At 30.1% G+C, this 13163-nt stretch overlaps 1 protein-coding gene across 1 annotated transcript in view; it reads left to right on the plus strand.

The window, feature by feature from the left end:
- The window catches only part of LOC143048848 (uncharacterized), a 123742-nt gene that overhangs the window by 4688 nt on the left and 105891 nt on the right, over positions 1 to 13163 (plus strand). The window contains exons 3-5 of the mRNA XM_076222717.1: positions 3745 to 3829; positions 5258 to 5420; positions 6865 to 7176. Of these exons, the coding sequence (XP_076078832.1) occupies positions 3806 to 3829; positions 5258 to 5420; positions 6865 to 7176 (499 nt within the window). The 5' untranslated portion in view covers positions 3745 to 3805. The remainder of the gene's footprint in view (positions 1 to 3744; positions 3830 to 5257; positions 5421 to 6864; positions 7177 to 13163) is intronic.

Raw genomic sequence — 13163 nt, forward strand, 5'->3', positions numbered from 1 at the left:
CTTCTTAGGTTAAGGATGTTTGCTCCTCTATTTTTTGAATTTTTGCCAGATTTTCGGAATCATCTGGTTTTATCCATGTATTGTCATTATAAAAATTTGCCCGCTAACCCCTACTTTTTTTCCATAATTTTATTACATAAAGTTTAAAAAGCCCTATTTCAAATTCTTATAAAATCCTTGTTATTATTTCATAGTTTTTGAAACAAAAAATGTGCCAATGTAAAATGAATGGAAAATCTAGAGAGAATTATTTCTTTCAATTTTTCAATGGCTTATATCTCGAAAACTAGCACACGGACCCTCTATTTTTTCCTACTTTTTAAGTTGTTTTATTTATATACTAACAATTCATAATAGTCTTTTAAAAAGGTTGTTTTTTTAAACAGAGTAGCGAACATCCTTAACATAACATTTTAATACAAAGAATATTTTGAATCACTTTAATGAATAATAATAGATGAAAGAATATAAACTCTAAAATAGGTATAAGATGGTAGGTACTCATATTCGAGGGTCACAAGAGACGATTACATCTGATATATATCGGTGTAACAAATTATTTTATCTGTTCTCTTGTTATAAAAAGTACAGCTAGTTTTGATTAAACAGAAAAGAGTCATTATCTCAAATTGTTCAGAAGCAGTAACACTTTCATTAGATGTTTTGTAGTTTTGTAGCATTGGAATGTTATCTCAATGCGTCTATTTTTGCTGCCATCGGATTGAAATATGTCCATAATTATAAATTAACTGTTAACAAACATAGAATTTTGGAAAAAAATTAAGGCTTTTCTACCGCAGGAATAGATTACCTTAGCTGTATTTGACTAAACTTTTAGGAATTTGTGGTTTGCAATGCCCTTCAACTTCATACTTTATTTAGCCTTTTAAATATTTTTTTATTCGAGCGTCACTGATGAGTCTTTTGTAGACGAAACGCGCGTCTGGTGTAAATATGGAATTTTAATCCTGGATAACTATGATGAGTTTATTTGCAACCGGTCGGTTGATGCCACTGCTGGTGGAGATTTATTTCCCGATGGGTATTACCAGCTCAGTAGACTTGAGTTATCATTGATATGTTCATAATTATAAATAAACTGTTTACACACTTTGAATTTTGGAAAAACGAAGGCTTTTCTACCTCAGGTATAGATAACTCTAAATTTTAGGAAGTTTTGGTTCCAATGCTCTTCAACCTTGTACTTTATTTGGCCTTTTAAACATTTTTTTTTATTCGAGCGTCACTGAAGAGTCTTTTGCAGACGAAACGCGTGTCTGGCGTTAATATGGAATTTAATCCTGGTATCTATGATGAGTTTATTTATTCAAAGCGTGCGTATGGAATGATTATAAGATAAATTATTCGGAGGGTTCATCTTATCATGGCCTACTTTTCATGGTTCAAAAATACAGACGTATACCCCTGTTCAATAGTCATAAATCAATTAAGCGAAAACATATCCGGGTTACAAACTAAGCCCGATTGAATCTTATCACGTATAACAGCTGAACACTAGAAACACTGAGCTGCAAAAAAAAACCAACACCAACATGCATAAAACAGATTATTTGATAACAAGTGTCATTGCTAAGTGTTCCTGGTTTAGTTAATTTCTAAGATATATGTATGGTTAAGTTCACCTCACCTTGAACTCATGTTCATGATTCTGTGGTTAAAATTTATGTTTCTAGCTTAGTTTCCAATACTCTGTAAGTGAAATGTAATGCTAGCACAATTTGGTGAATAGAAAATTAAGACATCAATATCCATACATATGACAGGGTTAGTCTGTACTTTACCCTATTTACCTGGAGCAAAAAAATATTTTAATTGTATGATGTACTTGTGTTAGGTTTTGAGATATTCAGTAGACATTTAAGTATGACCAGGAAGGATCAGTCAAAATATGTTAGTGTGTCCTTGCTCGTTGAACATTAAAGGCAAACGATTCAATGTTTGTACATCAGAAAACTGGTTTTAACATGTTCAAAGCGGTCGTAAAATCCGTACGCGATGGAGAAAATTTATCCAGTATCTGATTTATATGTGCAATTAAGATGTGGTGAACATTGGGTTCCTGATTCCAACATCTTCCCATCATCTAACTTTTCTCCTTCTTACTTACAGACGAAAATCGATGAAAGATATTTTCTCAGGATATCCCAAATGTTACCCTCTTTCTGATCCCACAGCTCTCACTGACTCCCAACTCCCTTCGCCCTGCACTGCTATTTCCTTACCATAGTCCCTACTGCTCATTGTCATCCTCATCACTATTAGCCTCTTATCTGTGTTGATTTGCTTTAGTAACAAATTTCATCAAATAAAGGCAACAGAAAAATACCGATGTTCAAAGGTCATAAATCGATTGAGTGAAAACAAATCCGGGTCACGAACTAAAATGTAGGCGATCATTTAGATCTGACGTATTTGTTGATATAAATATATTTTTTGGGTCATTCAAATACACGTAGAGTTAGTACACATAAAACAATGTGTACCAAGTTTTCTTCTTATATATTAGATTATGACACTCGATTGAGTAATTATGATGAGGTCATTTACCAATAGTTGTCTTTGAAGTTGTTTAATTGGTTTGTATATAAACGATTCATACATAACATTTCGTTGATTGAAAACCCAACATATTTGTTATATTTGATTGATCTAAATAAAATCGTTTGCGTTTTGGTGCTAGGTCGTGACTTTGTCATGTTGCGAACTTGCATTATGTGCGGCCCGTGCCGTCATAAAGATTTCGTTTCCGGGACGAATAGAATAAGATTTTAAAACGTCTAACAAATGTTAGTCAGTACTTCGGTACTGACATGATTTAACAAACTTTACTAAAATTGTCCGTTTATAAATTTTGAAATTATTAAGAAACTAAGGTTTAAACTCCCTAAGGCAAAGTTGGCTTTAGATGAATTTGGCTATTTATTTTATGTATTGTGACATATAGCTCTTCAACGGTACGGATTACTATTTTACATATAAGTAATGTAAAAAAAAGAAACAATGTTCAACAAACTATTTAAACTCATCAATACTTGTACTTGTACTCGACAAAATTTTATACTTGTCACAAATGCTCTTTTTCTTCCTAGATATTTCTTTGTTAAGTCTCCAACAAATATTCGAGAAAACATTAGTTTTTTTATTTTAAATTACAAGGTTTCTTTAAAATGCGTTCTGCATTGGTATTACACAAACGTAGTATGCATATGTTATATAATTCAAACGATTCAATGAAAATTAACACAACTATGAATGTATGAATTTATGGCATTCAAGGATTCCAAATCGAAAGTATAAACTAAAGATATAGTTTTCATGTGATTCAAGATTCATAAAATTATCCCCTCGATTGTCTATCGTTACACCGTCTAAATAATTAATTAATAAACGGAATTGAAAAATGTACGGCTATGGTAAATTGAGTTTTGAGGCCCCTAACCAGAGTAACCATTTAATGCTTCTTTATAATTTGTTCTTTGATCGCGTTTTTTTCATAAATGTAATGTATCTGACCATTACCCATTTTAACATTGACATACGTAGGTTTCAATTTTATTTAAACATTTGAATAGCTTTCACATTTCTTGTATTGTACTTGTTTTTCAATATCATTCATATCGGATTTTATTTTTCAATCGTCTTTCAATTTTTAGAAAATTAACATAAGCTACCTTTTCAGTCTTAAAATTGATTGCGTATTATTGTTTCAATCATGTTTTGTAGATTTGTACGTGTTACTGCACTGTCAGAGTGTAAAGTAAAAGAGGAATCCAAATCAACAGTAATGTTGTTCAAACTCATGACTTTGGTAAGTCGACTAAGTTTTACATTGTCATTTCGGGGTCCTTTATAGCTGACTATGCAGTATGGGCTGTGCTCATTGATGAATGCCATACGGTGACCTATAGTTGTTAATGTCTGTGCCACTTTGGTCTCTTGTGAACAGTTGTCTCATTGGCAATCCTACCACATCTTCTTTTTTACAAGTAATTTTTTTTAATTAACAGAACGATTTAAACGTACAAAATTTATTCCTTTTGTTTGTGTTTTTGTTGTTAAAAATTGATAACAATTCTACACCTCTGATACTGATTAATATATTGACATAAAAATGTGTGTCGTCCATAACACCTGTGATTTTTTTTGTAGTGGTTGATTTACCTATATGGATGTATATGTTTTTAAGAATTGACTGAGTTTCAGTTATTATGTTTATATTTTCTATTTGCATGTAAAAGTTAAGAAATAAAAAAGATATTTCATTCAAATCACTTAGTTTATAGCTACTATATACACAGGACTGTTTTCATTGTATACAGTTTTGATTTAAAAGAAAAGCCGACATGTTGGAAATAATAAAGCCATTAAATGCAGTAACTTTGTTTTGTTTAGACACTACTTTTGTGTTCCTCAGTTAGTGGCTCATTAAGGTTATTGACCCAGATATTACTCACGACTGGCTTTCAAATAGTATATCTATGATTAGATTATGGTACCCTTCTTTCATTTTTAACCGGATTTTTGTGACAAAAATGTCGGTTATTGATTTGGGGATGTACGGCGGGCGGCAATCAAATGTTGTCCGTGCATTAACTCATGAACCGTTCAACCAAAGCTTTTAAAATTTTAATATGTTGTTACTGACAACTAAATGAAGGTCAAGTTTAATAATGTTGATTTTGACTTTTACCGTTCAGGAGTTATGGTTCTTGAAAAATTAAAAAATGGTGTTTCCAGTCGTGTCCGTGCATTTTTTCATAAACCATTCAACCAAAGCTTTTGAAATTTTATATGTTGTTACTGATGACAAAATAGAGGTCAAGTTCAATAATGACGATTTTGACTTTTACCGTTCAGGAGTTATGGTTCTTGAAAGATCGTAAAATGGTGTTTCCATTCACGTTGTTGCATTTACTAATGAACCATTCAATCTAAGCTTTTCAAATTTTAATATGTTGATACTGACTACAAAATGGAGGTCAAATTTGATATTGACGATTTTCACTTTCAGCATTCATCAGTTATGGATCTGGTGATATTGCCAGGACACAAATAAATGTTAATAAATCCAGTTTGCTGTCGTTGTGACAGCCTCTTGTATGATTTTCAATTAGCTCATATCTTAGTCTACAACATACAAATGTACCTCGCTTTCACAAAATATACATTATAATTTGAAACGGTATCAAATAATATGACGAAAAGAAAAGAAAACAGGTACGATTTTCTATTTCAGGTACATTTATGTGCAGCCTTTCCATTGAAATGTCCTGAAGCAGCGCAATGGCGCCTTCGTGCAAATAGTCACTGTGCTGATTCATCAAAATATTTGTGTCTATGGGATGATAACATTAAAGAATATTCTGAAAATTGTACAAGGTTTGACTTTCAGAAAGCAGGTAAATGCATGAGTCAACGCATCAGTCATTTTATTATTATTTTTGTTCATAATGTTCGAAAAGAATATCAAGCATACAAGCACATACTTGAATACATGAGTTTTCAGCAATTATTACTTGTTATCAATATATATTTGATTTTTAACAAGTCCAAAACACCTTTATTATTTGTTGTTTGTAAATCCTAATATACATGCGAGATAATGAATAGCATTTCATTTTAATAAAGCATGTTTTAAAATTACGTTATTTCTATTATCCTATATGCATTTTTAATTGAATGGGGCAAATTATTATTTAACAGAAAAAAATCTCAAAACACATAAAAAAACTTCCCTTAAAAATTAAAAGCCAATTGTTCAGAGAACAATTGAAGGTCTTTCCACCAGTTAATATCTATTTTGATATTAAAATATTAAAAATCAGTCTAAAATGTCAGTTCATATGGCTTTATGATGTATAGATATGAATTAAAAGCAAAGGTCAAAAACTAGAACGCCATATTAACCTATGACCTTGAAATTGAGACAAACAGGATCTCAAATCAAAAGACCCTAGGTCTGTAATATGTATGGTTAATAAGTTATATCACTTTACACATAATTTTAGATATGATAGGGGCAAAAACTCCAATTCATTGTCTACGCACCTTTTCAACTAAAATTATTAAGTTACGACATGTCGCAACTAGCAATTTAGTCAAAATAATTTGTCGATATCTTATACGGTTTCTGGAAATGAGTGGAAATAAGCCTAATTCAAAAATTAGAATATGACCTTGACCTTTGACCTTGACCTAATTTTCATTTTTTTGGACCAAGGACCTCAAATCAAAAGATCCTAGGTCTCTATCACTTATGGTGTTCCAGTTTAAAATACATTTCAAAATTTCTAATACAAAAGGGGAAATAACTCTCATATGGAGCGTTCATATTGCTTCGGTCGAAATTGGACAAATCATGCGAAGGATATAACGAGCAATTTCATAAAATAAATTTGTCGTAATCTTTAACGGTTGCGAAGGAGTCGTGGACTCAAAGAAAACAGTGTTTGGGGAGATAACTCCTACAAAGAAAAATATTCGGTTACGCAGGGTAAATTTCAAAAGCGATAAACTGTTTGGTCTCATATACCAAATATCTAAGCGACATATTGCGAAACAAATATTTATCGCAAGAACAAAATTAGGCGGAAGAAAAAAAAATAATCAGAAGAAAAACAATACTAGGTCTTTCCACAGAAAAGTGGAAAGACCTAATTATGCTTTCACATTGTTTGTACAGTGGTAATTCTAGCAAGCAGAAACCACATAAACATACATTGAATTAGTAAAAACACAAACTTGCACGACCAAAGATGACAGAAAAAAGTAAAATTTTTCTTAGATTTGTGTTTGAGATATGATTGAACTTATTGTGAAATTATTCAATGTTATTCGTTACAGGTAGAAAATCAGTTCTTCGTGGGGGAATAGACGCAGATGAATGTTCAAAGGAAAGATATCAGCCATCTGGATACACTTTATACACAAATGCCAGTACAAACTGTATCTTGTTGAAGTCATTCTGCAATGAGGAGGGTCAAGTTGTATATGACCATGGAAATAGTACCACTGATGCTACGTGTGTATGTAATTACAGACAAGGTTTTGCTTTTCTGATCAAACCAAACAACCCGTGTTATTGTAAACCATCACAAGAAGACTGTTCTTGCTTTTTGAAGATTTGTTCCAATAGTAGTCATATACTTTCACCAGGTAAGAAATGCTTTCAATACTCATCTTTCTGAGGCCAAATATAGCTAAATATGCGGTATATGTTCTGATAATTTTTGAAGACCGTAGGGTGACCTAAAGTTGTAAACATTTATGTCATTAAGTGTCTTTTGGAGAGTTGTCTCAGCAGCTCATACATGTACCACATCTTATTTTCTCAATATTTCATTCTGTTTTTTTGCAAAAGGATACTGTTTACCACTCAATCCACCTTCTATGTTCGCATATTGATTTACTCATGGTCACAGCACAAAACGATTTTAATTTTATTATAGGATAATTTGCAGGTTTGGCGCAACATGTTGAAGAATATGTCCGAGGTTTTCAATATAAACTTCGACTTAAGGACATACGATTCACTTATAGGGGAGGTACATAAAATGATGTTGCTTTCGTGAATTGTTATTTTCGCGACGTCAAAATGTAACTTATCGCGAAAAGATGCAGTTTTCGACTGATTTGATTATCATTCAAACAGATTTAACGTGAAAACGAGTTCTTGGAACCCTCTTTTTTAAAGTGACATTTGGTTTGATTACAACAAAAAGTTTATATGTGTACCAATTTTCATGAAAAAGTCAATAGAGCATATTTTTTAATTTGATAAATATACAGCAAAAAATGACGTTTTTTCTACTTTCATGAACATTTGATAAATACAAATGTATGAGTTATTTGTAGAAATAAAATGTACAAAGTTATATAACATTTATATAAAACAGAAATTACAAATAATTCAACAAAAAAACATTGTGTGTTTATGTTTTAAAACTAAATAGTTACGTATATCTGTCGAAAGAAAACTACATCCACAAATAAAAAAAATCTGAAATTTTTACCTCAATTTACTCAACAAGTAGCACCTGAAAGTATATTTGTTATTACATATTTTATTATATCAGGTATACAATAGCATACATGCAAATTTTCGTCAAAATTTAAATATTGGATCAAAACTGTATCGTATGCGCTTAATGTAGATTAATCAAACACTTTACCATCTATCATTTACAGGATTCCTACCTATCTTAAACACCTGAGCTGATGTAAAATATACAACTTTGTGTTTTTCATTTTCGTTCGGTTGTCCGTTCTCCGAATATTTTTAAAATATTTTCTCTACTTTCAGATAATACTAAAATCTTAACAAATTTTCTGAATATATCTCTTTATGAAACTAGTTTAAAATTTTAAAACTGACAGAATGTAAAAGGGACCAGTCGTCAAGGTTTAATTCCTTAAATAAAATCAGACATCATATTTAGTACTGTATTTCCCCCTGAAATATCAAGTTTTAGATAATGTCGGTGTTTTAGGCATTCTTCTAAGAAAATAAAACTGTAGGTGGAAAACTGACAATAATTAAAAGATTCTGAGGTCAATGTCCGTCTTAGAAAAAATGCGGTTCTCAAAAAGACGGACATGACGGATCAATACTGCAGCTGTTTCACAGTTTAAATGCAGTAAGTAACACTACAAACTCCTCAGAGTCTGAATTGACCAGTTTTTGTGCTCGACCAGTAAAATCGAGCACACATTTTACTCGACTAGTCTCAACATTGTCTCGACTGTCCTTAACTGTACTTAAGTGTACTCGACTAGGTCTCGACTTTACTTTATTAGTCTGATTCAGTACTTGATGATCTTTGTGTAGTCTGAAATGGTCTTGACCAAGGCTCGACCTGTCTCGACTAGTCTCGACTCAGTCTCAACCAGTCTCGACCTGTCTCGACAAGTCTTGACCTTCAAATTTAGTTTTGACTGGTGTAAATCAGCCCATCTAACTAAATTTAATATTGATCTTACAAAATTCAAGCTTATTAGGTAGTTAGATTTATTGCTGTGAAATGAAAGAATTTAATTTTACAATATGTAAAAATAAAAATTATTATATAAAAATTCAGATAGGCATCTTTAATTTTTCTTATAACTTTTTCAAATCAACTTGGATTTTCATCAAACTATGCAGATATCTTAGATATATATCAAGCTTACTGAATCCCATTTCATTTAGTTTTTTGTTGTATTGCTGTAAAATTTAAGAATTAAAGTAATCTTGGTAAAAAAAGCTAGGATTTGCAATTCGGACAAAATAGAGATAGTACACTTTAATTTTTTTAATAACTTTTTCAAATCAACTTGGATTTGCATCAAACTATGCAGCTATCTTACATATATATCAAGCTTACTGAATCCCATTTCATTTAGTTTTTTGTTATATTGCTGTAAAATTTAAAAATAAAGTAATCTTGGTAAAAAAAAGCTGGGATTTGCAATTCGGACAAAATAGAGATAGTACACTTTAATTTGTTTAATAACTTTTTCAAATCAACTTGGATTTTCATCAAACTATGTAGCTATCTTAAATGTATACTAAGCTTACTAAATCCCAGGTCATTTTGTTTTTTGTTGTATTGCTGTCAAATTCAAGAATTAAATTAATCTAGGTCAAAAAAGCTAGAATTTGCAGTTCGAACAAAATAGAGATAGTACACTTTAATTTTTTTTATAACTTTTTAAATTCAACTTTGATTTTCATCAAACTATGCAGCTATCTTACATATATATCAAGCTTACTGAATCCCATTTCATTTAGTTTTTTGTTGTATTGCTGTAAAATTTAAGAATTAATGTAATCTTGGTAAAAAAAAGCTAGGATTTGCAATTCGGACAAAATAGAGATAGTACACTTTAATTTTTTTAATAACTTTTTCAAATCAACTTGGATTTTCATCAAACTATGCAGCTATCTTGAATGTATACTAAGCTTACTAAATCCCAGGTCATTTTGTTTTTTGTTGTATTGCTGTCAAATTCAAGAATTAAATTAATCTAGGTCAAAAAAGCTAGAATTTGCAGTTCAAACAAAATAGAGATAGTACACCTTAAATTTTTTATAACTTTTTTAATTCAACTTGGATTTTATTGAAACTATATAGCTACCTTGGTGATGTATTCATCTTACTGAATCCCAGGTTGTTATAAAGTTTGTTGTATTGCTGTCAAATTTAAGAATTAATTTAATCTAGGTAAAAAAAAGCTAGGATTTGCAGTTTTGACAAAATAGAGATGGTACACTTTAATTTTTTTCATAACTTTTTCAAATCAACTTAGATTTTCATCAAACTCTACAAATATCTTTGCAATATATTGATCTTACTGAATCATAGGTTGTTATTTTGTTTGGTGTATTTCTGTCAAATTTAAGAATTTAATTAACCTGGGTCAAAAAGATACGATATTAGAAATATATCTTTTCTCATAATTTGGGAAAAAGTATATATAAAATAGTTATATAATTCCTTTAATGTTTTATTCCTTTTGATATACACTATATAAATATATCAAAAAGGGATGAAACATTAGAAATTATTAAAATAGTTTTTCTGATTTGTGGTGATATATAAAGCAATACCTTCTGCTTGGGGCAAACTTATTAAAAAGATCACATCTACCAGAGAGTTTTAAATTCTAAATAACATTTATTCAAAGTTGCAACATCCTGTTAAATCTAAATAGCAGGGCTTTAAATTCACTAGATAAGTAATATACGAGTTTAAGAAAAGTAGGGCTTTCTTTTTACCTGTAAAACTCGCGTGTACTGATGTAATTAAATCATGTATAGTGCCATGTCATTAAATTTGACAAAAAAATATTTTAAAACTTCATAACAACCTGGGATGTAGTAAGATCACCAAGGTAGCTATATAGTTTTAATAAAATCCAAATTGATTTGAAAAAGTTATTAAAAAACTTAAAGTGTACTATCTCTATTTTGTTCGAACTGCAAATTCTAGCTTTTTTGACCTAGATTAATTTAATTCTTAAATTTGACAGCAATACAACAAAAAACAAAATAACCTAAGATTTAGTAAGCTTGATATTTATCTAAGATAGCTGCATAGTTTGATGAAAATCCAAGTTGATTTGAAAAAGTTATAAAAAAAATTAAAGTGTACTATCTCTATTTTGTCCGAATTGCAAATCCTAGCTTTTTTTTTACCAAGATTACTTTAATTATTAAATTTTACAGCAATACAACAAAAAACTAAATGAAATGGGATTCAGTAAGCTTGATATATATGTAAGATAGCTGCATAGTTTGATGAAAATCAAAGTTGATTTGAAAAAGTTATTAAAAAAATTAAAGTGCACCATCTCTATTTTGTCAAAACTGCAAATCCTAGCTTTTTTTACCTAGATTAAATTAATTCTTAAATTTTACAGCAATACAACAAAAAACAAAATGAAATGGGATTCAGTAAGCTTGATATATATGTAAGATACCTGCATAGTTTGATGAAAATCAAAGTTGAATTTAAAAAGTTATAAAAAAAATTAAAGTGTACTATCTCTATTTTGTTCGAACTGCAAATTCTAGCTTTTTTGACCTAGATTAATTTAATTCTTGAATTTGACAGCAATACAACAAAAAACAAAATGACCTGGGATTTAGTAAGCTTAGTATACATTTAAGATAGCTGCATAGTTTGATGAAGATCCAAGTTGATTTGAAAAACTTATTAAAAAAATTAAAGTGTACTATCTCTATTTTGTCCGAATTGCAAATCCTAGCTTTTTTTACCAAGATTACTTTAATTCTTAAATTTTACAGCAATACAACAAAAAACTAAATGAAATGGGATTCAGTAAGCTTGATATATATATATGTAAGATAGCTGCATAGTTTGATGAAAATCAAAGTTGAATTTAAAAAGTTATAAAAAAAATTAAAGTGTACTATCTCTATTTTGTTCGAACTGCAAATTCTAGCTTTTTTGACCTAGATTAATTTAATTCTTGAATTTGACAGCAATACAACAAAAAACAAAATGACCTGGGATTTAGTAAACTTAGTATACATTTAAGATAGCTGCATAGTTTGATGAAGATCCAAGTTGATTTGAAAAAGTTATTAAAAAAATTAAAGTGTACTATCTCTATTTTGTCCGAATTGCAAATCCTAGCTTTTTTTACCAAGATTACTTTAATTCTTAAATTTTACAGCAATACAACAAAAAACTAAATGAAATGGGATTCAGTAAGCTTGATATATATGTAAGATAGCTGCATAGTTTGATGAAAATCAAAGTTGAATTTAAAAAATTATAAAAAAAATTAAAGTGTACTATCTCTATTTTGTTCGAACTGCAAATTCTAGCTTTTTTGACCTAGAGTAATTTAATTCTTGAATTTGACAGCAATACAAAAAAAAACAAAATGACCTGGGATTTAGTAAACTTAGTATACATTTAAGATAGCTGCATAGTTTGATGAAAATCCAAGTTGATTTGAAAAAGTTATTAAACAAATTAAAGTGTACTATCTCTATTTTGTCCGAATTGCAAATCCCAGCTTTTTTTACCAAGATTACTTTATTTTTAAATTTTACAGCAATATAACAAAAAACTAAATGAAATGGGATTCAGTAAGCTTGATATATATGTAAGATAGCTGCATAGTTTGATGCAAATCCAAGTTGATTTGAAAAAGTTATAAAAAAAATTAAAGATGCCTATCTGAATTTTTATATAATAATTTTTATTTTTACATATTGTAAAATTAAATTCTTTCATTAAATTTAGTTAGATGGGCTGAATTACACCAATCAAAACTAAATTTAAAGGTCAAGACTAGTTGAGACAGGTCGAGACTGGTTGAGACTGAGTCGAGACTAGTCGAGACAGGTCGAGACAGGTCGAGCCTTGGTCAAGACCATTTCAGACTACACAAAGATCATCAAGTACTGAATCAGACTAATTAAGTAAAGTCGAGACCTAGTCGAGTACACTTAAGTACAGTTAAGTACAGTCGAGACAATGTCGAGACTAGTCGAGTAAAATGTGTGCTCGATTTTACTGGTCGAGCACAAAAACTGGTCAATTCAGACTCTGAGGAGTTTGTAGTGTAATGAACCGTTAAAAACAATGATTTCAGATTTCAATATTAGCAAATGATTATTAACTTTT

Source organism: Mytilus galloprovincialis, chromosome 10, assembly GCF_965363235.1.
Source record: "Mytilus galloprovincialis chromosome 10, xbMytGall1.hap1.1, whole genome shotgun sequence".
Lineage (NCBI taxonomy): Eukaryota > Metazoa > Mollusca > Bivalvia > Mytilida > Mytilidae > Mytilus > Mytilus galloprovincialis.